This window comes from Corvus moneduloides, chromosome 16 (assembly GCF_009650955.1).
Source record: "Corvus moneduloides isolate bCorMon1 chromosome 16, bCorMon1.pri, whole genome shotgun sequence".
Classification (NCBI taxonomy): domain Eukaryota; kingdom Metazoa; phylum Chordata; class Aves; order Passeriformes; family Corvidae; genus Corvus; species Corvus moneduloides.
In genome coordinates, this window is record NC_045491.1 from 1,336,703 (window position 1) to 1,362,102 (window position 25,400).

At 38.0% G+C, this 25,400-nt stretch overlaps 1 protein-coding gene across 2 annotated transcripts in view; it reads left to right on the plus strand.

Moving 5' to 3' along the window:
- VPS35L (VPS35 endosomal protein sorting factor like) overlaps positions 1–25,400 on the plus strand; it is a 46,921-nt gene that overhangs the window by 16,399 nt on the left and 5,122 nt on the right. For both annotated transcript variants that reach the window (XM_032126293.1, XM_032126292.1), the window contains exons 16-28: positions 1,818–1,929; positions 2,138–2,254; positions 2,607–2,660; positions 3,083–3,163; positions 4,014–4,076; positions 5,184–5,269; positions 6,244–6,324; positions 8,629–8,692; positions 10,681–10,779; positions 11,571–11,648; positions 12,800–12,914; positions 22,810–22,949; positions 24,609–24,774. In XM_032126293.1, the coding sequence (XP_031982184.1) occupies positions 1,818–1,929; positions 2,138–2,254; positions 2,607–2,660; positions 3,083–3,163; positions 4,014–4,076; positions 5,184–5,269; positions 6,244–6,324; positions 8,629–8,692; positions 10,681–10,779; positions 11,571–11,648; positions 12,800–12,914; positions 22,810–22,949; positions 24,609–24,774 (1,256 nt within the window). The remainder of the gene's footprint in view (positions 1–1,817; positions 1,930–2,137; positions 2,255–2,606; positions 2,661–3,082; positions 3,164–4,013; positions 4,077–5,183; positions 5,270–6,243; positions 6,325–8,628; positions 8,693–10,680; positions 10,780–11,570; positions 11,649–12,799; positions 12,915–22,809; positions 22,950–24,608; positions 24,775–25,400) is intronic.

The following is a 25,400-nucleotide window of genomic DNA, read 5'->3' on the forward strand; positions in this document are numbered from 1 at the left end:
TTTCTGGGTTTTCCTCCCCTTCCTTCCCTCTATCCTCCACTAGCTACAGTCATGCCATACATGCATTCAGAAAGGGAAGTTGTAAAGCAGCTGGCAGCCTTTGGAAGGTGGTAATACTTAGGGGATTTGCTTTTTTCAACATTAAAATTGGTACCTCAGACGTCTCCTAGAAGTGTGTGTGCAGGGTAATCCCCTTCAGTTCAGGAAGATGGTCTGGTCTGAAAGTTGAATGTACTTTCTGGGTTTTGTGATTGCAGTCTGGCCTGCTGATGGGCTCCTCTCTGTTCATTTTATTGGGTAGTTTGGCTGAGATCTGTAAAAGTTTTCAACTATCTATTGTTTTTCTGATGTGCTTTGCACAGTCCAATTCTGCAGCAGCTGAGGAACTAAAATATGTTAATCACTTAGCTGAGGAATGCCAGCGTTCTGTGACTGAGCTAAGGAGTGTGAGGAAAGCATGATTTAAAAAACGTGCTGTGAAAATGGTATTGTATCAGAGTGAATAGTACACATAAAAATAATCCACATCCTCTGATGTACAAACAGTTTTGTATAGGTGTTGATTTGTTTTGTGGAACTTATTTTAAAATCAACTTTTAGCATTTTTCACTGTAAAGATGGGCTAGATTCCTCCTCTTTCTTCCTCTTTGCTCTTTGAAGGAAGGATAAGATGTTGAGTATAATGAGGGCTCTTTTAAAATAAATGTTTTTGGGACATGTCTTTTTTATTGGGAAGTTGAGTAATCCAGTTTAAAACAGTATTCCTCTTTCAAAGTGGAGTTCGGTGTTTTTGTGTCTTCTCATGACTGTCAAGATACTACAAAGCAAGAGGCATCAGTGTATAAATCTTTCAATAATCTCAGTGTGTTCCATGAGCTACTTTGCAGCCATCTAAGTGAAAAGTGACAGCCTGCTCTCTGTATTGCAAAGCACAGGCCTAGTGAACTGGAAGTGCTTGTCTAATGATGAAATGCAAATTCCAGTCAAATTGTGATGGGACCACTAAGGCTCAGGCAGAAGGACTGAAGCTGCTGGGCTATTTTAAGCACATAGAATTTCCCTCAAGGTAAACTGCCCTGTGTTCAAACTGTCTGTTTCAGACAGTGAAGGGCACAGTGTTTTATGAGGCAGCTTCTTGAGCTAACTCATGGCTGAGTAAACTGGATCTTACAGTGGTGCAGTGAGTTCACTCTTCCACTGTGACTTTGGTTTGATACAACACAAATGCCTGTCTGAATGGTTAATCATAAATGTCTAAATGTCATTGCCAGTTATCCCATGACCATGACTTTGGGTTTATTTTAATCCTAACAATGCAGCTGCTAGAAATGTGGCTTTTATAATGCATATATATATATATATATATATATATAAAATACATATTATATTAATATAATTAATTAAGAAAAGTTTCAACAGGGATTTGCCCTCCCTAAGTATTCTTCTGAACTGTAGTTGAACAGAGAGTAAGTTTCTAAATGTCAGCTACTCCTGGTTTGCTTGATATTTCTAGTAAATTGCTGCTAAAATGAGGGTTTCACAAACACCTGTGTGGAAGAAGTATTCTACAGGCTGGGTTACCTTTTCCTTATCTGGTGGCTTCATGTTTTCTTGTTTTGCTTATGCATTATTAATCCTCATCAAAGCAAGCTCGATTTGTGTGAGGGTCTTTTCTTCCTTATTCTCTTGCTTTTTAAAAAATTTATAATAGATGCTGGACAGTTGTTAGTCTAAGAAATACAGATTAATGTAAAGGCAGGGACTACCAAATCGGAGTTGCTGCTGAGCTGCATTGATCTGTGTTGTGTTCATTGCAGTGCTTTGCTGTTGAATTCGGTAATGTCAGCGTTCAGAGCAGAGTTTATTGCTGCGAGATCAATGGACTTCATTGGCATGATTAAAGAGTGTGATGAGTCTGGATTCCCAAAGGTAACATTTTGTATGTAATTTGTAATGATTCCTTTTCTTTGACAGAGGTCTTTATGCTCTTAGTTGCTGACATAACTTGCATATTCACTCGAAAAAAATTATTCAAGTGATTTGATTGAAAATCTTTCTGCACACTGTACCTGCCAGACCAGTCTCAGATGGACATGCATTATCTGCTTTTAATTAAAAATTTCTCATTAACTTTCAGCATCTCCTCTTTCGCTCCCTGGGCTTAAACTTGGCGTTGGCTGATCCTCCTGAAAATGATCGTCTTCAAATATTAAATGAAGCCTGGAAGGTGATTACAAAGCTGAAGAACCCACAGGTGAGTTACTGTCCATTCTGTTTACTACTGATTCTGTGTTTAGAGCAAAGTTGTAGCAGGTTGTTCAGTAAGCATGTGCTTAGCATGGTGTTGTTTACCTTTTCTAAATACACACAGCTGCAAAAAAAATGTTATGGCTGGTCATATGTTTAGATCATCCCTGCTTTTCTTAGTTTTGCTGAAGCATAATTTAATTTTACATAACATTATTACACAAATGTAGCTTTTGAGTTCTAGATCTTTAGGGCTGCATGCATGCTCAGGAGTTACTTCTTTTAAGTGTAATTTTTGCAAGTGTATTTTTCACAGTCTCCTGCAAATATTGGTAATCATAAGACACGTGTATTTCTAGGATTATATCAACTGTGCTGAAGTGTGGGTGGAGTATACCTGCAGACATTTTACGGTAGGTGAAAATTACTTTGTTTCCTTTGAATTTTTCTGATACAGACTAAGTGGCTGTAGTTTGGTGTTAAAGCAGTTTGGTATTAAAGATGGAAAGGCTTTAACTATTCAGTGTAAGTGTGTAGGAATGAAAAATTGCGTTTCCTTTCATGAAAGATGAATGAGGACAAACGATGCAGCTTTGAAGCTTTACCACCTCACAGCCCCGAATGTTTCTTATCCTTTTGTTTTAATGGCAGATGGACCAGGTTAAGGAAGGATTTACTGGAGCTATGGCTAAAGTTCTTGGCTTAACGAGAGCTCCGTAAAAAGCTGATGCTTTGGCAAATGGAAGTAAATGATCCTACTCAAGTGGTGTTTAGTGACTTGATTTGTTTGCCAGTTTCGTTCCTGTATTTTGTAACCTTGTTTTTTGCTACACAGAAGCGAGAGGTCAATACAGTTCTGGCTGATGTTATCAAACACATGACTCCTGATCGAGCATTTGAAGATGCTTACCCACAGGTAAAGAACTTATTTTGCCAAATCTGTAAAAATCTGATGTGCATCTTCTTAAATGGAATTAATTCTTAAACATTACTGATAACTCTTATAACAAAATAATTATTTTTAGACACTAGCTGTAATTTGGGAAGCCTCTTGGAACTCTGTAATGCTGTGATTTATTCCTCCTTTTTTTCCATGCACATCAATCTTTTAATTCTGAGAAATGCTAAACCCGAATGATTTACGTATTTAGAAGTAGCAATAGTTAACTCCTACATCAACAATGGTGTTTGCTGAAGGGAATTAGCAATCCTGGTAGGCTGTTTAAACAGAAGTAAACCATAAAATAGTCTGTCTCTACCTGGCTTTGTTAAGACTTCAGTGAATTATTGTGTCCAGTCCTTGAGACTGAATTCCAAATGAGATATGGATTAGTTGAGAAGGTTTTTGTGGTTACTTGGAGGGTAGAAAAAGTGCCTACAAAAGAAGATTTAACAAACTGGTTTGGGGTTTTTTTCATTGTTTATTTGGCTGAGTTTTTTAGTGCAGAGAGCTGGAGGACATAGAGAATCTAAATTGAAAAAAATGTGCCTAACTGTGGAAGTGAAGAGCAAATAAAGCCTGGGCAGGCTGGTCAGCCTCTGTTCAATATGGGTTCTGAAGGGTGTGTTGGAAAAGTGTGTAGGAGCAGCATAGTCTGTCCTGCTTTGGGGAAAGAAATTACATTGATGAATGCTCGAAGCATCTTTCAAAAGAGTTTACTATGAATAACTAGAGAATAACAATCTCTGGTGTGGATAGTCTTAATTTAACTCATATTACAAAAATTTCCCTGGTTTTTTTCACTTTTCCTTTTTCTCCCTTTTAGCTGCAGTCAATTATTCAGAAGGTTATTACCTATATCTATGACTTTGCTCTGCTTTTTTCAGTGGTAAGTGATATTCTGTTTAATAAATTTTTAAGAAGAACTGTTTGGCACTGTTTCTGCAAGAGAATTTACCTGACTGGGATATTTAGATTCTTTACAGGTTCACAGAATGGAAGGATTTTTTATCAAGTAGCTAAGTGCAGAAATATTTTGTGAGCTTTCTGCTGCTTACTACTTAAGTACTTCTTATTTCAGTTCCAATTTTCTCTGCTCTTTTCATTAGGCTGTTAAATTCTCTGAGTTTGTTTTTTTACTGTGGCATAAGTGACAATCAATGCAAGGTAAAACACCATTTATTTGTGTGTGTGTGTGTGTTAATGTAATTGCTGATAGCTGCTTCTGTGTTATGATACATAACATATGATATGATATGATACGATTCTGTGCTATGCTCTCTCATAGCACTTACATTTGGCATTGAAACAAAGTGGAACTCAGAGAGGTCAGAGACTGTATATGAGGTAGAAAAATAGAAACAAAGACAGTACACAGTGTGTGTCAAAGTACAGAAATCATCTGAAGTGTAGAATTCAAGACTGATGCTATGGATTTGGAGTCAAGTCTTGTTCACAAATTGCTTGGATAATTTGGAAAAACTTACCCTCACTATATTCTTGAGATGATACAGAAACGAAGTATTTTAGTATGTTAACAACTTAGACCCTTATCTTTGAAAGGAGTTTAAATGTCTTAGACGTTCTTAACTTGCTCTGGATACATGCAAAATTGTTGATGATGTGTAGACTGTTTTAATTGTTTTTAATATCTTACCCTTTTTTTCCATAGCTGTCTGAATGTGTCATGATCTTAAGGCATTTGAAGCATATAATTGCTTTTAAAAATAAAGTGCAACATTAGTTTCAAGCAGTTCTGTATTTTGTGCTCCCTTCTGGATCTGTGCATTCAATAAATTGATACATCTTTCAGCCAGCAGACCCTTTCCATTTGTTCCACTTTTTCATCCTTTGAGATGAATTACTGTTTTCAAAAAAGATGAAAATAATTTTACATAAATAACTGTGCTTATAAAACTTATCCAAAATATTTATTGTTTTAGTGTGTTGTTAGTAACATACCTGATTTTACTTGTTTATGTATTTGTACTTTCAGGAGAAATTCTTGCCATTTCTGGATATGTTCCAGAAGGAAAGTGTGAGAGTGGAGGTTTGCAAGTGCATTATGGAATCTTTTATTAAGTAAGTGGGGACTGCTGAGGTGAAATGCACTCTGGAGGCTGAGACACTTATTGAAAGATGGCTAGAGGAGTCAGTACATTGGCTATTTAGTTTGTGAAGGTTTTCCAGGCTATGGGAAAGAAAAAAGAAAATGTGTCAATTTTGTTATTTATTGATGGACTGTTTGACTGTTCACAAAGAAAGCTGAGTTGAAGTAATTATATTGATGCTGACTTGCTGTGAGTTAACAGAATAGTTGTTCTCTGAGCTTTTTTTTTTTCTTGTGTTGCCTTTGTTGGTTTATGAAATTTATTTCACGTTCCAGTTGCTGTGACAGCACAGAATGGAGTACTGCTACAGTTGAAAATGAACTTAGAAAATGAAAATATATTCAGCTGCTCTGAAAGTCAAGCAGTCCTTTTCTTTTCAAATAATTAACAGGTTTCTTGAAACATTTTTCTCATTTTCACCTTCCCTTCAGGTATTTCTATTCACTGCTGAGCCTCCCAATCCTTCTCTCCCCGGGGGCTTTGCTCATATGAGAGATGGTGTGGCCCCTTAATCACCTTAGTGGAGCTGCAGTGCACATGTGGCTCTGTACCTAAACATGACACTGATCCTTCCTGTCTGTCCCTAAGTAGCTGAGGAATTATATTATATCTTGGTAAATCCAGGATTGTTTTGTTTTGATGTTCTTAGATTGCCTCCATGTATCACACGTCTGCCTTCCTGTGTCCATTAAGGAGTCAGTCTGTGGCTTGGCACTACAGCTGTGTATATTAAGATAATATTTCTTGACTGGAATTTATTGGAATTGTACATCTATTAATCATGTGATTGTTGGTGTTCCCTTGGTTCACAAATGAACTTAAAACTTGTGCAGTGTCATACAGCGCTGGTGACTGGAATTATGCATGAAATGGGTGTTATTCTAGTCGTTGTTATCTGTTTTGACAGAGCAGGATTTTTCACCACTTTTTCTAAATACTTTCTAGGCATCAGCAGGAGTCGACGAAGGATCCCGTTATACTCAATGCTCTCCTGCATATCTGTAAGACGATGCATGACTCTGTGAAGTAAGATGAACTTCTACTAAGAACTCTCATTTATGCCAAGCTGGGCTGCCTGATGTGGTTTCATGTTTCTGAGGCTATTTGTTTCAAGGTGGATTAGGACATGAATCCAATTAGTGCTGAGGGAAGAGCTGTGCAATGAAGTGGCAGCATGTACCATTTGCTCTTTAATTACTGCTGTATTTTGAATACTGAAGCAGAATTTTAAAAGGGAAGTAGCAGCGGTTCTGTAGTTTTCTAGTGAAGCAGAGACACTTCACAATCCAATCTTCAGAATATTTTGAGAGTGAAACAATGTAATCTTTGAGTTATAGTGAATACTAAGCTATTTCTGAGATTCAAGTGATTATGTAGCTACTAAAGCACAGATTGCTGTACAGTTATACCTTTTTGTGGGCCACTATTTTCAGCCATTACAAAAGGGTGTGAAATCTTTAAAAGCATACCTGAAAGATCTCTAGGAACTTGAGCAGGGGAAGCTAGAACTGAGAAGCTCTTGAACCATCGATATCTTTCCCCTAATTCCTCCTCTTCTGTTTTGCCCTTGACTTTGAGAGCTGAGGTTGTTTGGGGTCCCCTGTGCCCTGTTGCACCCTCACTGTTTCAATAGCAGTTGTGCAGTGTGGAAAGCATTGTGGTTTGTAGGTGACTTGCAAAAATCACACCAAAATCTGTGTCTGATTGAAAACAGAGCCAGGATCACAATGCTGCAAATTTAACTGTCAGGAGGACAGACCTTCTTTTTTTCCTTCTGGTTTGAGTTGAATTGTAAGGGCACAGTTTCTTTTCCCACTCTGAGCCCAGAGCCTCTTAGTATGGCAGATGCTGCAAAAAAATTTTCTCATCCTTGATAGGCAACAAATGCAAGATTTATTGTCAACAGAGGTCAGATTTAGCATGTAATTCCAATTTATACCAGCAAGAGTGCTTTATGTCGGGTTAGAGTACCTTATTTGGCTGTATGTTGCACTAAAAGCCACTTCAGCCTTTAAATAGAACAATATATTTTACCTAAACCAGCTTATTTAAAAAAATAAAGCAGTTTATAGCAATCCATATTTGGTGCTTCCTCTGATGCCTTGCCAAAACAATTTGATAATTTACTGGGACCTTTAAAATCCCTTAAACCAGCAGTTCCTTGAGGTAAGATGGTTGTACATCTCTTGGTAAATCATCATAAATTCCAATTATTTTTAAGTAACTCCTGCATCTGTTTTTGCATCCTGGTTCAGGAAACTCCCAGCCCATTGTGTAGGGCTCGCTGACCCCTGTAACAGCTGTTGGAGGGTAACAGCCTTTAGGCTGGTAGGGGTCTGATTCACAATTGAACTGGAAACCTATTACTGACCTGGAGATCTCATTACAAGCCTTCTGAGCCTTTCAGAGCCCATCAGTTGACTCCTTTGATTGGCAATGCACTAATGAGCTGATCGTGCTGAGGTTTTCTTTCCTCCCTTACTGAATTCATACAGTAAAACTATTGTTCTCTTCCCATCTGGTGTCTGAGTTGGAAATTGGTAACTGATATACTAAAGGTCAAAGCTGGAGCCAAGCATATAATAGTAAGGGGATTAAATTGTATCAGTTAATTGTAATTTAACTTTTTGTTCATCCATTTTCAGTGAAGCAGGTTTGACTGACTGGATTTTTATGTGATGTAAATTTGTTTCAAATCAGATTTTGGACTCTTGGTGTAGAATAGGTATCTATGATAGTTTTGAAAAGAAACTCCTTTTTACATATCAGTTTAGTTCAGTTCTTACCAAAACGTAAAGAAAACCAGCACTGTAGCAAGGTGAAGTTAATTATTTCTTAAATTCTGAGGCAAGGTTAGTTAAAACAAAAAACCCTAAACAAAACAAACCAAAGCCCAAACTAAACAATAAACTAATGTTATACACTGTATATTATTTAAAGTGTATTTTAAAAGCTTTACCCCTTAAATAGGATAACTCTTTTCTAAGAATAGACTTTATAATTTCTTTAGGTTTTTAGACTTAGTTCTTACTCAAGTTCTTATGTTGCAACACAAGACTGAAGCCATTTGTTTGCTACAGTAAAAAATATTAGTGTAGTTTCTTTCTCCTCATGCCAAAGTCTAAGTTTTTATAGAATCTAAAGACACTCAGCAATTTTTACTTTTTTAAAATCTGGAATTAAGTTTGGTTCATGGCTGACTTGGTGATATTCATATTAAAATTAGTTTTATACAGAAAACTTTATAAAATATTATGTATCATTTGAACCTTTATAGATAAATAAGATAAACAATATTCTAAAATTTGCCAAGTAATTTTTTTTTTCTAGTGCACTAACACTTGAGGATGAGAAAAGAACATTAGCAGCTCTGATAAATGGATTCATAAAAATGGTGAGTGACAATTGTGTACAACTGTTGGGTGCACCTTAGAGCTTGGATTTTTGTGAGATCCCCATGAGGAACAGGTGCCTGTGTGGCTGAATCAGAGACCAGTCTCTGACTTGCTTAAGACCAGTGAGAACCCCAGGCCGTGCATTTTAGTGAAATGAGTGTGTGTTCAAAGAGAGGTCACACAGTGCTGAAGCTGCTGGGGTGCAGTATGAAAGTTTAAAGTGCATGTGTTGTTTATTTAACTGTATTTTCTGCTAGTTTTGTGAACCTCCTGTAAAACAGAGCATGTATTTAAAAGTTAAACAGCAATTGAAGCATCAGAGAGGTCGCTGGTTTATGTGAATGAAGTTCCACTACCCAGCTCTAAATGGAACCAATACCAGCTTTCAAAAATACAAAATAAGTGTAACTTCTTTGTTATTCTAATCTCTGTTTATCTTAATTTAGAAGTAAGATCATTCGTATCATTAAATTAGTAGTCCCAGGAGAACCCCAGGTGTTTTGTCTTGAAATTAGTTTTTAACCCATCCCTCATGCTTATTCCAATAAATCTTTTGCTGATCTCTGTTGTTTTCGAGATGTCAGGTTGTTTTAGGGAGACTTTCTCAAGCTTTTTGTATTCTCCAACTACGTACTCTCAATGCTTGTTTTTTATTTCACATAGAGCTGACAGGCTCTGTGTCTAGTTGTCCTCTTTGTTCTTTGTTGCAGTTCTATGGATTTACTCTAGATGGTTGGTTTCCTTCAGCTATAATAATTTGCTAATTAATATTCTAGCATAGTTTTGCTTTATTAAGCTTTACATGCAGTATAACATAGTACAATTTCCTTTAGGAGGATTTCTTGCATTGAATAAAATTTGATGTGTCTTGATAGTCCTGGTTTAGGGGGAAAAACATCCCATAGCAGCAAAATGACTAGTTATGAATTTAAACCAGCACACATTAAGATGTGGGGGGAAAAAGCAATTGTAAGTCATCCTTACAGTCAGTCTTCTTTGTGGAAAAATTTATATTTTTAGGGAAGTTTTCTTCAGACTAGGACTCAAGAATCAGCAGTTGTACAAATAGAGGAAAAGCAAAGACAGTTGTCTGTAATGAGAGAAGCATTCCTTTGTTTTCTGGTGCAGTTTCTTTGATCTTTCACTGTATGGATTAAATGTAAATTTTATTCTAATTTTGTAAAAAATTCTTTTGCATATGACTTGAGAAATAATAAATAATGCAACCTTTACTTCTATTAAAAAAAAATTACATACATGTAGACTGCCTGGAGACTGTTCCTCATGCTCTGCTTTTAATTGACAGCTGAGACACTCCAGCTGACAGCACTCGGGTTTTTTAAATCTACAGGGTTGGAAGAGGGCTGCTCTCACACAAAGGTTGTTCTATGACTTCTTGCCTGCCAGAATGCAAGGTTACAGGCTTTTGCCATATTATATAAGCATGTATTTATTAACCAAACTCAAGGAAAACCTGCTTTTCTTACTGGTTTATCTAACTAGGAAAAATGCTGTTTTCTGTTGGAGGCCCCTTATCAACTAGAAATTAGAGGAAGCTGAATACAGATTCACAGATCTATTTCTATTTTCTGGGTTTTTTTGTCTTGCTTTGTAAGTATGATCAAAACCAAGCCTTTGTCTCTCCCATAAAGAGTCAAGAGTTCTGCTAGTTTTGAAAATACTTCACAAAACTAGGATTTAAATTTTGTTTTCTTGAAAAATACTTGATCTGTAAAGTAGAACATCATGTGGAGTATAGACAAAAAAAGCAAACCAGTAAAACTTTCATGTTTCCCTGAAGCTCAAGTATTGCAGACAGTTGGAAGAACAGAGATTCTCCAACTGCTGTTTGTTGTTACTGGTGGGTTTTCTCCTTAGCAATATATGGGGATTTTGACTTTTGAATATCTGTGGTTTATCTGTGGGCAGTTTTACCTGTATTTAAGGCCTACAGCAGTAAAGTCTAGGGACCTTTTATCTTTCACAGGTTTCATTTGGCCGTGACTTTGAACAACAGCTGAGTTTCTATGTCGAAGCCAGGTCAATGTTTTGCAATCTGGAGCCTGTTCTGGTCCAGCTGATTCATGTAAGCCACAGTTTATCTACATATCCTTAATAAATGGGGATATATTTGCAGTTCTCTCGTTCCCTGCTCAGATTATTGGTCTATGGCAAAATAAGTCTGAAATATTTTAATCAGGTGTTTATAAAGTGAACTTTGATCTCACCTCTGGTTTTACCCCCCTAAACACGCTGAAGTTCTTGCTTGGCAGGCATGCATGGTACCCTTGCAACAAAGAAAATGGGCTATCTTGCAAGAGAATTCATGTATAATAAAATAAATGGCACTTTCGTCCATTCAGAATTTGGGTTGTCTCTTCTATAATCCTCCATCTAGGAAAGATTAGACTGTGTTTGGCTGCAGATCCAGGCAGAGTCCTGCTGTGATTAGGAAGGTTAATCTCTCTTCTGTATTGAGTCACAGGTGAGCATTAGCTGCATCTGACTCCTTTGCAACATTGTATCTTCCCTTAAATCCTTTTATTATTTTGGTTTATGGATTTTTAATCTGTGTTAGCTAGGAATCATGATTGCTATGCTAGCAAGGAGGTGACAGCACTATAGCTGGGAAGGAAAGGATAAGCTAAAGGCTTGAATAGAACAAGTCATCTTTCACAAATTAAGTCATATTTGCTTTAAGGAGCAGTCACTAAAATTCTCCCAGTAAAAAGTAAACAGTACAGTGAGGGCACACTGTATCAGGAGCCTTTGGACACTTGCTATTCTCTAAATGCATGCAGTAAAACATGCAGTTTGTTATCTGCCACTGAGGCTGTGCATTTTTCTTCATGGTTTGCTTTTGTTTTGTGTGTGTAGTCTGTGAACCAACTAGCAATGGAAACAAGAAGGGTGATGAAAGGAAATCATTCCAGAAAGACAGCTGCATTCGTCAGGGTAGGTCTGACTAATAAACTCTGAGCCTGCTTTCTTTGCAGATAATACTGTCTGCTGCCACCTAAGTTTATAGTTTTTGCAAAACCAGTATGTTGGTGGTTTTTGACACTGTAGTCCCATTTTCTCTTGTTACCAGCAGTCTTTCCTCTCTAAAGCCACAAGATGCTGTTTAAGAAAAAAAAGACCCAAACTATCTAATAGCAGCTTTGTGTTGAAAAAGAGCAGCAAGATTGGCTCCCTCTCCAAAAGAAGGTTCACCAGAGAGGTGTTTGTATGAATTCTGGAAAGCTCAGCTTTCCAAATTATATTTGAAATAACATACCAAATTTCTATGTAACTCGGTCACAGAGAGAATGGGAGATGGGGTAAAAAAAAATATTCAAACTTCTGTCTCATGATATCAGTGCTGATATGCTGAAATCGGGATTTGAATTTCAAGCTCCTTTCAGCTTTAGTGCCTCTGAGTCTGTGTAGGAATGGTCAAATGTGCTTTGAGCTATGCACAGGCCATCACAGGATAGCCAAATTGCTTGTGTTCCCTTCTTCTAACCTGAAACGTGGCAACCAGGATGTGTCCATCTGCACGTGAGAAGCTGTTTGGGCTTTAGTGCATGGCACCTGTGCGTGGTGTCCTGGGCAGAGGATGGCTGGGCTGACACTGGCCAGCTTCTCTCTGCCTGGGGGCTCCTTGCTCCACCCAGGGGTTTGGGCTGTGCCTGTAGGTGTGCAGCTGCAGCACGCTGGGCTCGGTCTGCCTTCTCCCCAGTACACACAGTGCACCTGCTCTGACCACCTTGGCAGATGGTTTGTCCCTGAGGACACTAATCTGCTTTTCTAGTTGGCTTTTGGTCTTGAGCTGCAAGGTGGTTACCTGAGGAGAGAGGAACTCTTTGAGCTACAGTCACAGAGAGTCAGTTTTGAGCTTATCTAGTAATAGTAACAATAAAAAAACAAATTTATAATTATTTTGAAATACTCATTAGAAATTCCAAATTGCTGATTTTCGGCTTCACATAATATTTGCTTTGTCTTGAAAATCTTTCCCAAAACTGATCTGCAGATTTTGATTCCTAATTGTGTATTTAAATCAGTAAGAATTGCTGTAACTCTGAGATAGGAATTTTATTCAAATTTTTTTTTCTTTACTTTAGGCTTGTGTTGCCTTCTGCTTCATTACAATTCCATCTCTGAGCAGTATCTTCACACGTCTTAATCTGTATCTACACTCTGGACAGGTAGCTCTGGCAAACCAGTGCCTTTCTCAAGGTAAGGCATGAATTTGTCTACTTAAAGGTTCTCTTATTTCAGAAATATTTCTAACTGTGAATAATAACTTGGTTGATATCCTAAGTCGTATGTATATTTATGATGCAATTAAAATACAGCCCTGTTTCAAACACTCTTAAAGTAAAAACTTCTCATATTAAAGCAGCTCTTCAGTGTGATCTCAATAGCCAAGACAGCTGACTGTAGCTGACATAGTCCTGGCCATGAGGCAGGTTGTCCTAAATTCCTTAAGAATTATGGAAAGCATGGAATGTTCTTCTCCTGCATAATTATACAAGCACTCTAATCACAGATGATGTGCTTTATTATAACTGAAAAAAGAAACAAGCATCTGTGTAGTAGTTCACAGACTGACAAAATTCACCAATGAGCTGGAAAACAATTCCAGGCTAGGTCAGTGACAGCAGAATCTTGCACATGCATGATAAATGCTTAGCCAAGAAAATGTGCCACTTTATCAGAGTGAAACAATGGGGTAATATCAGGTCATATGAAGACTGAAAAATGTATTTTCTTGGTTTTGGATCTGACTTATTGATTGAACCAGAGCCTGAGCACATTTTCAGCTATCCTGGTAGTTCAGTGTTAAGTAATAGGAGATTCTGACAAAAAGTGATTTGGGGAAAAAAATGGGAGCTATTCTGGCACCAAAATGAGCATTAAGTCTGTATTACCATTTAATATGATCTTGTTCCTGTTCATGTTACAAATGGAAGCCAGTTGTGTATTCCAAATTCTTCTTACACTTTCAACTGCTTGCAGTATTTTTCTTTTGCTTTTTAAAGTGATGTCATTCTACTTTGTTTTGCAATTTTAATCTTGACTTTAAATGTCTGCTCTCCAATGGTAAATGCTTTTTTCCTTTACACGTTTTCAGTGGAGCTGTGAGAGTAATAAATTGGATTACTTTGCAACATCTTTTGTTGTGGCTATTAATTCTTTGTGTTAGCTCTGTGCCTCTTCACGAAAGCTTGTTTTCCAAGCTCTGCATTTACCAGCAAGTTCCAGCTGCACAAACAAGCTGACTTAGGATGCTGATTAAGACTTTTTAGTGCATGGTGACTGTTGTATTTCTTTGTTTTGAATCTGATGTTGCCCATACAGCAAAGCAGAGGGATTTAGAGTAAAGCTGACTGTTGTGTCCAAGTTTGTTGTGCAAATAAAAGATCTGCAAAGTCTGTTGTGGTGCAATTAGCATTGTGCAGTTTCTTTGTAGATAACAGAGTTTATATAAAATGGGCCCACTTTTTCTTCCTATGGTGTTTTATTTAATTGACCAGCTTACCTTATCCTGTATGGCAGTTTTCATTGTTGTTGCTGTGCTGCAGAGCTTCTCTTACTGGAATCAAACCCAAAGCAGTTTTTCTGTAATATTTGGTCTTTGAGGATTATTCTCTGATCATGTTGGGACCCACTTTGTGATTTAATATCTTTCAACTTATAAACTGCTTTTCCACTATTTTTGTGATCCCGTTCTTCTCTCAGTGAGACTCCTGGGCCCCAACAATTGTCCAGATTTTTCAGTGTGAGAGTTTACAAATGTGCACAGCTGTTGCTTGACACATGAATACAGTGCACTCACTAAACAGTTAACAGGATCCCTATCCTGAAATATTTTAAGGTAGCAGGTATATGCAAAGTATTATGAACTCAGTCTCTAAACTACATGCTTATTAACCCCACTCTCCTGAATTTTAGACCCACAAACTAGAGAGAGGAGCATTTAGTTCATCTTTGCTTTTGTTAAAATGAAGCAAGAGCAAAACTGATGTTCAGTAACTCACTTCATTTACCAAGGTTTATTGTTAGGCACTTTTTTTGCTCCCTTAGCAAAGCTATTTTGGGTATAATTTCTACTCAGAGACGTGTCATTTGCATGAGTAATTTAGCATGTGTTAAACAGTTAGGCACTGTCTTGGGACATTTTTTGTGAACTGTCTTTCCATATGTTGATGCACTCAAGTCACATAATGTGTCTTTGAAAGTTACTTTTCACACAGTTTAATCTGAATCTCAACTGAATGAGTAATAAGTAAGAAGTACTGATTAATTCATTACAGCAAATTTCACTCCAGTCAGTTAACTGAGCTAACTGGTGCCAATTAGACACTGATCTACTAAAACCAGTGCAGCATGAAGTGAAGATTTAAGAGCGTGCCATTAATGATAGCATTAGGCCAGGAAGGGAAATTGTGCCTTGTCTGTAACCTTTATTTCATGCTGATTTGAATTAGCTTAATTGGTTTAAAATTGTGGAGAGAAATAAAGCTGAAAGGTAATGTGCCTGATCCACTGAGTCAGCAGTGGTGCATGCATGAGTGTGTGTGCATGCACGTCCTCCTTGAAGATTCCAGCTGTTGTTTTTAGCAAGGTAAAGTCTTGGATTTGTCTCAGTTTTAAATTCCTATGAGGAGTCCAGCTGTTTCAGTGAGTTGACTTTTCACTTAAACACATAACAAAATTGAGTTCCACAACTTCTGTTGGCAATAGGAAGATTTCTCTAAATTGCCAGTGTATCTATCTTGAAAAAGGAGGATGTGCAGGTCATAACAATAAATGAATTTATGAGTCTGAGGATTGCACTGATAAACTATCAGCAATTGGAGAGCCACAGCTAATCTGCTTATAGCTGGAAGAGTTTGGGTTTTGCCTCACTCCCAGGCTCAAGGGGCAGCAGTAGCAGACCATCAGTCCCCGTGTCTCGCTGTTCCCATTTCCTCTATCCCAGCCTTGCCTGCTGGGATTTGCCACACTGTTAATCAAATCAAGTGTTTGAACTCATCCAAATACTTCAGTATTAGAAAACTGTTAATTTATCCTGGAACAGATTTTCTTTAAGACAATGAAACTGGGTCAGAACTCTGAATTTATAGGCTCATGAAACTCCAGCATTAATACGCAGACAGATGTCTGTCTGAGAATGTTCAGTATGTATTAAAAATGGCTGTTGTCTCTTTCATCTGCAGCTCCCAAAACCTGCTTTGAATAAAATGAATTTGTAATTATGTTTAAAGTGTTTTAGGTGAATTGGCCCTGGTTGCATAGTTTGTGCCTCTGGAGAGCCTATTAAGAGCCCACCTTTGAAAGGAAGATGCTAGATTTTACAGAGATGAGCTTTTCATTTTTCTTAGCTGAGCCACTGAGCACTGCATGCTGCCAACAGAGAATAATAAATTCTCATTGGTCATGCTTTCTGTCGTGGGGCTGCTTGGACTAAATTGAGATTAAATGCATGCTCCATTGTGTCACTCTTCTGGACTTCTGAGATAGAGGTATGATTTTAATTGCACATATTTCCTTCCTGTAGAAAATGCTACTTTTGTCTGTCAAAAAAGAGACAGCATGAGTTTTTAATGTTTGGTCACAGCATTCAGCAGGTAGGTAGAGATGACATAACTTTCTGGTAATGTGTGTTAGCAGTATTTTTGTTTTAAAGGCTGTGAAATCTTTGCCTCAGTTGAGAAATAACGTGCTGAGTGAATAAGGTAATTCAGCTGATTCTGTGTGACTAATTTCACTGGGATATTGTCAAACATTAAACTTTATAAAAATGGAGAGCCTGTCCCTCAGATCAACTGCTGCAGACCTTTGGTTTAGCAAATGTAGATTTAAATTCTTAGTGCTTAATGTACTTCTAGGTATTTGTTCTGTTTTCCATTTGTGCCTAAAACACAGTTACACAGTAGATTGCAAAAATAATTTCTTTTCTACTGCAGAAAATATTACTTTTCCATGAGTGTTCTCTAAAGGCTTCAGTCACACTCTGGAGAAAGTATGGTATGGAATATCTAACAAGTAATTTTAAATCATAGTCTAATAATGGTTTAGAGTATATTCTCAGTAGCATTAGGTAACAGTTTTTAGTATTTCTTCCTAATCTCCTGAATCTTTATGGATCCAAAGAATATAAATAGAGAGAATTTGAGGTAAAGAATTTGGAGAAACAGGAACCTGAAGAGATTTTCCTCTTAATTACAGATACTGTGACTTCTTGGCTCATATTTCTCTGGTGAGATTGGTATATGCTGTCTCTGTTATCTTTTAAAATACTGCTTTCCTTGAAGGCAATAAGAGCTTTGGGAAAAGATTGATGTCATACTGTTTTCCTTACTAGAAACGCGAAGTGTTGCTTCCTTTGGACAGAACTGTGACCTCTGCTGTTACCTGGGACTTCCACAGTGGGAGACTTCTCCTATATCCTGAGCTTTTTCTTGTTCCCCTCTTTGTCCCAGCCAATCACTTTTCCGTATGAGGTGAGAGGTGACAGCTCTGTCTCTGTAAGCTTTTCAGACTAGTACTTTATATCAGTTTGTCAGTTCTTCAAGTCTGTCTAGCCCATGACCTGTTTTTGAAAGTGTCTAGTAGCATCTACTAGGGAAAAAATAATGTAGAATGATGCTTCTTGGCTTTCAGGTGCAGGTGATTTAATACATCCTTCAACAAAGCTTGTGTAATGCCCAGGCCATGGTATTTAATAAAATAGATGGACCAGTCCTCAGGAATTTAATTTTTTAAATCAATTTTTACTTTCTGGCCTTTGTAACTTCATGTGGTAGTGAGTTCCACAGTTACCTGCTACTTGGAAGTCTAATGTTTAGGGATTTGTTTATGTTAAATGTTAGGTGAGGGGCTCAGAGCATGCAGCTGATCTGCTGGAGCAGAATTCAGTCATTCCTGATTCATTTTCTTCTTGCTGACTGTGAGATGATGTAGTTGGTAAGTTCCTGAAGAATTTGTTGTCAGTATTGCCTTTATTCCTTATTGCCAATAAGGAAACAGTTCCATGCCCTAGCACCTTTTTAATCTCTTTTTCCTTTTGGAAATAGGAAGATTAGGACTAGGTTAGATTATTCCAGGTATAAATGCATAACAGCAGTATAAATGATACAATGACACCTCAGTTTTCCATTACTCTCCTAGTGATTCTTATAATTGCCTTGCCTTTTCAACAGCTGTTTAGGATGTAGTTTTCAGGAAACCATCTATAATGACTCCAGAATCGTTCATGAGTGTAAATAGCCTATTTTGAGCTTCTCTTTCTATAGTTATAGCAAGGGCTGTCTCTTTCCCCACATGCCTTACTAATATTAGAGTTCATCTGCTGCTTTATTGCTCAGAATCATGAGATCCATCTGCAATGCTTTGCAGTCACGTTCCAGACCAGTCTGCAAACATTGTCACCTCCCAGCTCATCGTAAGGACATGTCTGCAAAACCTTAAGGAATGCAGTAGTCATTTTGCTCCACTGTGAAAACTTGTTATTCCCTCTCCTTTCCCCATACACCCCATCCATTATTAAGTTATGTACCCTCATGAGGACTTTCTTCCTTATCTTCTTTCAGCTTAGTTGTTTAAAGAGCCATTTCTATAAGGATAAATATTAAAAGTTCTTTTAAATCTAAATATTTATTAATGGAGTTACTTTTAAAAACAGTCTTGCTGGTTCTTTGGAAGACTTGAGAGACTTCTGAGGAATGATTTCTCTCTGCAAAAACCATATAGACTTTCCAGCCTTGTATCATGTCTTTATGTATGTCTGCTCATTTGATTTTTTTTTTTTTTTGGCCTCATAATAACATTAGAAACAGTAGTATTTAACTGCAGCATTTATTATTTCAAAATTTTCAGTATTACTGGTGGAGCTTTCTTTAGAAACTGCTGCTGATGTGGTACCTCACAGTCTTTAGGGATTACATGGAATTTAGAGAGGCAGGCTGAAATTTGTGGTTGATTTTTGGTTTGTTTTTTTTCTGGGTGGGAGGGAAGGCAGTGGGGTGGGGTGTGTGTTGCATTTACTGATTACACCTTAAGAATAAAACAATCTTGTGTCCAGTGTCCTTGCTGATACTGTGTGATGGCCCTGTATGAATCTTCCACTTAGCCTCTGCATGCCTTTGAGTACTAATGCCTTGTAACAGTCTCTGATCAAGCCATGCCTAAAACTGGCTCTACCAAGCTTCATCCACATAATTACCTTTTTATCTGCAGCTACTTCATAGCATGAAATAGTATGAATTAGCATAGTACATTCCAGCTCACCAAGTAGCAGTGAATTCATTTTCTAATTTCTGCTTTCTTCCTTCAAATAATTCTTCGTTGTTTCTGGATTGGAAGTGATGTACAGAGAACTTTAAGATGGAGAACAATTTGCAGCAGTTCAAGGGAAAACCACATTTCAACAATGTGGCAAAACTCTCACAGTGACCTCACCAATGTGAGGAGAAGGAGATTCAAATGATTAGAATGCTTGGTTGTCAAAACAGTAATGGATTAATTTATTTAATAGAAAAAATAAGGTAACAAAACTGCCATGCTTGCCTCCCAGTAATTTTTTGCACTGGAGTACAAGCTTCATTAAATTTGCAACATCTGTTGGATGTGGAAGCAAAATCTTCAGAGTATTAAATTAGGTTTGACAGTGTTGTAAGACAGGAAAGTGGCGTGGAATGCAGAAGATGTGCATGGTCCCTGGTTTTGTCCTTTGGGTGGACTTAGCCTGGTGTAATTCTACCCGTGACTAAAAATACTTTGGGTAGGTATGTCAAACTCGCTCCCTTTTGCTCTTTGAAGGTGGACTTAAGGAGTTTAATTGTTTTCCCATCTCTGACTTTGTTCCTCCTTATTTTTATCTGCCTGAAATCTTAAATTCGTACAGTTTAATTGGCTATCAGAGATACAGAAAATACAATGCAAGCTGAATTTTTATATAGAGATTGATATATAGAAATATATGGAGGTACATGTAGTTGTGTGTAGGTATAATTAAACCTCTACATGTGCCATCATGAATACTGTCAATAGCAAAACATTCAACACCAATTTCACTTGCTTTTTCTTCTGTGGAAGGCTATTTCTGGAAGTGCTGACTTGGATATCCAAGACTATTAGTTTTTGTAGGCTGAAGGTCAGCATGTATGCTTGGGGGAAAGATTTATAGGATTATGGTACACCAAAATGAAGGAGCTGCTGTGAAAGGATGAATTCAGTGAAGTGTGAAGTATGTTACGTTTGGAGCACTGCACAAGATATTAACAGCAGTCGGGGAAGCTTCATCATGGTGATTTGTTGTAATGCACAGGCTGCTCTCCCCTTATCCGGTGTACAGTGGTTCACTTTAGAAGCAGTATTGTACTTTAGGCAGATAAGAAAACAGCATCCTTCATCAGAAGAAGCCTTTTTAATCAAGAACCATAACAAAACATGTTGTGGTTTTCAGTGCTTTTTAAGTGGTTCCTTATATCTTTTGGAAGCCAGGAAAAAAGATGCATGGCTTTGTTTTGAAACATCTCTACAGTAATAGCAATAGTCTAAAAAATTTTAAAGATGCAGAGAAACCATCATTGCATAACATCATAATTAATGTAATTCAGAATGAAACACTGATGCTCATTTCATACTTGAAAAAATAGCATATCTGTGACAACTTTTTTAGTGAGCGTCTTCTCCAAACTCAGAGCATGTGCGCGTACTCTGACACCTCTCTGCCAGGATGGTAATGTTCAGAGGACAGGTCATTTTCTGCAGTCTGTAATAAAAACATTTGCACTGATGTGCATTTATTTTTGCTTCTTATGAAGCACGTATATCTTGGATAAATGTGCTTTTAGTGTTCCAGGATAAAACCATTTCATAGTTAGCACAGATTGGCAGGACTTACTGCAAAATGAACATATTCTCCTTCGCCAGTTCTTTTGGACGTACCAACATGAAATGCAGCTGTTTTGTGCTGTATTGCCTTTTTGGCTTGCCTTGCTGCACTGGGTGGGGAAGCAAGGGGAAAAAGGCAAGGAACAAAGATTAAAGTGTGGGGCAAGAGCCTCAGTCTCGCCATTGTGCTGGGACAGTGACAGTGTGTGGGGTTTGCAGGGTGGCCCTGTGGCCGTGGGGGCAGCAGGCACATGGAGCCAGCCCGGGAGCAGCAGCTGTGCCACTGCCATGGACAGGGCAGATGGCATCACAGGCACTTTGTGGCAGCACGGGCAGGTCGGTGGTGTGGGCAGGCACCTGCGGGGGAGCCGGGCACTGCTCGCAGCAGCAGGAGGAACCAGGGAGCTCGTGGCTCTGGAGCTGCTCATTCACAGCAACGGCAGGTGGCAAGAAAAGTAAATTGAATCAAACTTCAGGTTTTCAGATTGAAGATGAGAGGTTTTGGGTTTGCACTATGGCAGAAGGTTAGAGCAGAATGTGCAGGATTGTGATTGCTGGGAGAGCAGGCTGTAAATTAGGGTGAGGTACTTTGCAGCTCTTTTCACTGTGGACGCTGCTGCACAGGTCATTCTCGTCCTGTCACAAAATAACTTCAGAAGGCAGGAGCACAGACATGGGTACTTTGGTATGCAGATTATTCTCTAAGGCACATTTTTTTCGTTTGTCTGGCCACATGTTTTTATTGTATGGCGATGTGGGATGTGTACTTTTGGTTTTTTTCTGATGAGACAACTGTGGAAGTGACAGCAATTCATTTACTTGTGCTAGAATGAACATCTGCTGCTGCCTTCCTTCCTCAAATAAAGCTCAGAGAAAGATGACATACCTTCCTTTGGGTTGGCTGTCTAAACTTATAAGTTGTTTGAAATAAACATTCTTTCACCTCAAAATAAATGTGCAGAATAAAAGGAAGGACAGTGTTTGATGGAAGGGGTCTGCATTCTAAGCACTACAAAGTCCAGAAGGGCTTGAGCACTTGTATGCTGAAAAAAAAATAAGAGTGAGAAGAACTACAGTTTTTCCAAAGCACATGTTTCCCTGGTATTCCTCATAAGCTTAAATTAGATATCAGTTGGTACTATATTTAGCAAATTTGCTTGGAGTCTCAAATGAATTTTTCCAGAGCAAGCTGCGCTCCTGGAAATGCCCATGCCTGCCTGTCAGTGGTATCTCCATCCCAGCCATGTAACACCTCGTGGCTTTCACCAAGAATTCTGCTTTTGCCTTTGATAAAATCTGATTACATGGCCTTGGTCTGTGTTCCTGTAAAATAAAGATACGGTATTAATTCTGAAGGATGCTTTGAAGTATGTGGCTCAACAACTTCAGTGGGATGTGGATACTTGGATATTCTGAAATGTTGGCAAGAAAGTGCAAAACAATGTTGCTGTCAGAAATTTTTTGTGAACTCAGCATATATGGGAGGTCTTCCAGTGTAAAAGGGAAAATACTGTTGCTTTTAATTTGTGAATATTAAGAAACTGAGGAATAGATGTTCGAGTGTTTGGAATTTATATTTTTGTAAGATTAGAGACATAATACAGAGTTTGAAAAACCTCCTCATAGCTATTTTGCCAAGGCTGTAATGGTGGATGGTTTGTCTAATTCCTGTATTGTGATTCTTGGAAAAATTTCTTTTATCTAGGTAACCAGCAATACCCCAGGTTCTGGTCCTATATTAATATTTTACTTTTAGGGATTTTAAATAATTCGAAAAATGAAGTTGTTGGTATTTCCTTAGAACTTCAACAGCCTTTTGTGAATGAATTGGTGAACAAGATTGCATGAGCCTTTTTCCCCCCTTTGGATTCCCCATTCTCCTGGCATAAGCATTTCTTTGATAAGTCAATTTTGAATCATGTGCTAATTTCTTATTCTATATGCAATACATATGAAATGATGGTGTCTCCTTGTTATGCAAAGGAAAAGAGTTATAATTTCAGAAGTCTTGAGTGATGTGGGAACTTCCTTTGGAGAAACAGCATCATTTGATTTAACACAGATTTCTCAAGAATCAGACCACTGCTGAGTCTTGGGTTTCTTTGCAGTTAAGGACGTTCATTTTCTGTAATCTATTTGAAACAAATTCAAAGCAGCCATTGGGTCAGAGGCATGACTGCCACCACAGCTGGAGCGATGTAACAGCAACTCTATTTTTATTTTGCAGCTGATGCTTTTTTCAAAGCTGCAGTGAGCCTTGTTCCTGAAGTGCCAAAAATGATCAGTGTAGATGGAAAGATGCGACCTTCTGATGCCTTCCTCCTCGAATTCCTTTGTAATTTTTTTTCCACATTATTAGTTGTTCCGGTAAGTTGAGTGTGTATGAATAGCTCATAAGTTAGTACAGACTATTTTGACTTTCCTGTTTAAAAATTTAGAGTAGACTGGGCTTCTGGAGTGGGAGAGGCAGTGGTTAGTTTTCCATGAAAAGATGAACTGATCTGCTCATTGGCTGCAAAATCAGTCACCCCAGTGCAGCATGAGGAGGCAGAACAATTGTGTGGAGGTGGAGGTACAGCAATGCCACTCTCAGTAACATCTCTCATAAGTGGATTTGGGGTAGAGTGAAATCTCACCATCATTTAATTGTATAAACATCACTTACTGGTTTATTAGCTAAGTACTCAAGAAACTCTAATACATGAGGATGGGAAAAAGATAGAGCTCTAGTTCCTATGAGTTTCAGTTACTTTGTTATAGGTTGCCTAATCATTTGAGTGAAAACAATAATTGGAAAATGTGTTTTGGCATAACCTTCCTCTTCTGATGAGTATTTCACAAAGTACTACCATTCTACACTCTTCCAGGTTTTAACTAATTGTCAAGTTTAGAGGGAGATGTCATCTTCCCTGCAGTATTTTCAGTTATATCTAAAAGATGAGGGGAAATTGTAAATTAATCTGGAAGAACAGAAAAAAAAAGTTTCATTTGTTCTTGGAGAGAGTGGGTTGTTCCTCCTTGCTGAAACCTCAGCGGTTTTCTCCTTCCTTGTTCCTTTGACTGCATGTTTGGTGAAGCAGCACACAGCATGGTGGTGTCCCCGTCCTTGTCAGAGCTGTGGATTCCCCCTAGCCCAGTGGAAGGGCTCTCCCAGGCTGTGCACGTTCAGGAACGTGGAGGAGCTGTGTTGTTGGAAGGGAAGGGGCAGGTGCCCCTGGGATGTGTCACTGCTGCCCACTGACTGCAGAAGTCAGGCTTTGAAGGAAGGCTGTGGAGTGACTCGGATCATGAACGGGTGATTGAAGAAGGGAGTGATACAACTCTCAGATTCAGTAATGAAAAATAACTTGTGATGAGATGCCAGGATTCAGAAATTAGCTTCCCTAACTTTGTTCCCTATTTACAGAAGATCAAAAGGAAATGTCCTCTGTGGACTGTGATTTGTCCCATGTATCTTGGTGCCGCTGCACCAACTGCCAGCTGGAATTAGCCCAGTGCAGTATTAAAGCTCCTTGTAAAAACTTCCAGCTTATGCAAAGCAGAGTCTTTCTTTTCATTTCATGTTAAAAGATTGTTGATGGTCTGTAACTGACTTCCTAGTGTAGGTGTTCTTCTGAAATTCATAATTACATGAGTAATACACTACAGCTTACTGATACTGTTTTAATAACAAAACCCACCCAGTGTTTAATTTTAGAGGCTTAGCTGTTAAGAAGCTGACAATTAATTTTCTACTGCTCCCCCATGACTAGAAAACAAAGCATTTCAAAGTTTGTCTGTGGAAGCTGCCTGGATCATGTTCTGGTTATGGGTCAAATGGGTGTTTTAGATGGAAACTGGAAAAAATCTTTAAAGGATTTGCAGGAAGCACACTTAAGAAAAGTAGCTGTCAGCTTTAATTATATTGTAGTTTTGCTTTTGTAGAGCTCATACTGTGACTCTACACCACTGAATGACTGCAAATAATCCTATTTTTGTTCCAGGGTTGTGGTGTTGGTTTTGACCTATCTTTTTTCTTTTCTGTAGGACCATCCAGAACAAGGAGTGTTGTTTCTTGTGCGAGGATTACTAAATGTGATCCAGGATTATACTTGGGAGGATAACAGTGATGACAAAGTCAGGATTTATACTAATGTTTTGCATCTGCTCTCTGCAATGACTCAGGAAGCATATATCTACCATGTAGATAAAGGTAATACTTAAGGGGGGCTCTGGCTCCTTGCATTCCACCAGGACATTTGTAGTATTGTCTCATCACCATAGCCAGTTAATGAAGACCAGTGGTAATCAGTCTCACAGAATGGATTATTCTTCTATCCAGTTCCAGGTATTGTAACTTAAAATAATCCCAGGAGCTGGCTTTAGAACAGATGCACAGTCTGCTCTTTAAAGTGAATCTGTGCAGAGTGGGTTACTTAGTTTGCTTCTGGTGATGTTGGTGCAAATGCTCATAAATGTGAACTTTTCAAGTAAAGATTAGAACATTATGCATAGGAAGGATTTTGTTTTAATCTAAAGTTTATAAACCAACTTGATTTATACTTATCATTGGTGTTTCATTCACATTTATTAACAATTCCAGTTTTCAGAAAGTAAAGCCTAGTCTTCATCATTTAAATGGTGTATTTGCTGCTTTGAGGGCAGGCTTTCAGTTTTGGAAATAGCAGTAACTTACAAAAATCTTCAGAATAGCTAAAAAATTTTAAAGATTTTACATTTTAAAACATAGCTATCATCTTTTTTGTAATAATTTTTGGATTATTTTGATATGCTTTAAAATTTGAATATTTGCCTTCTGATTATAGAGTATTAAATTAA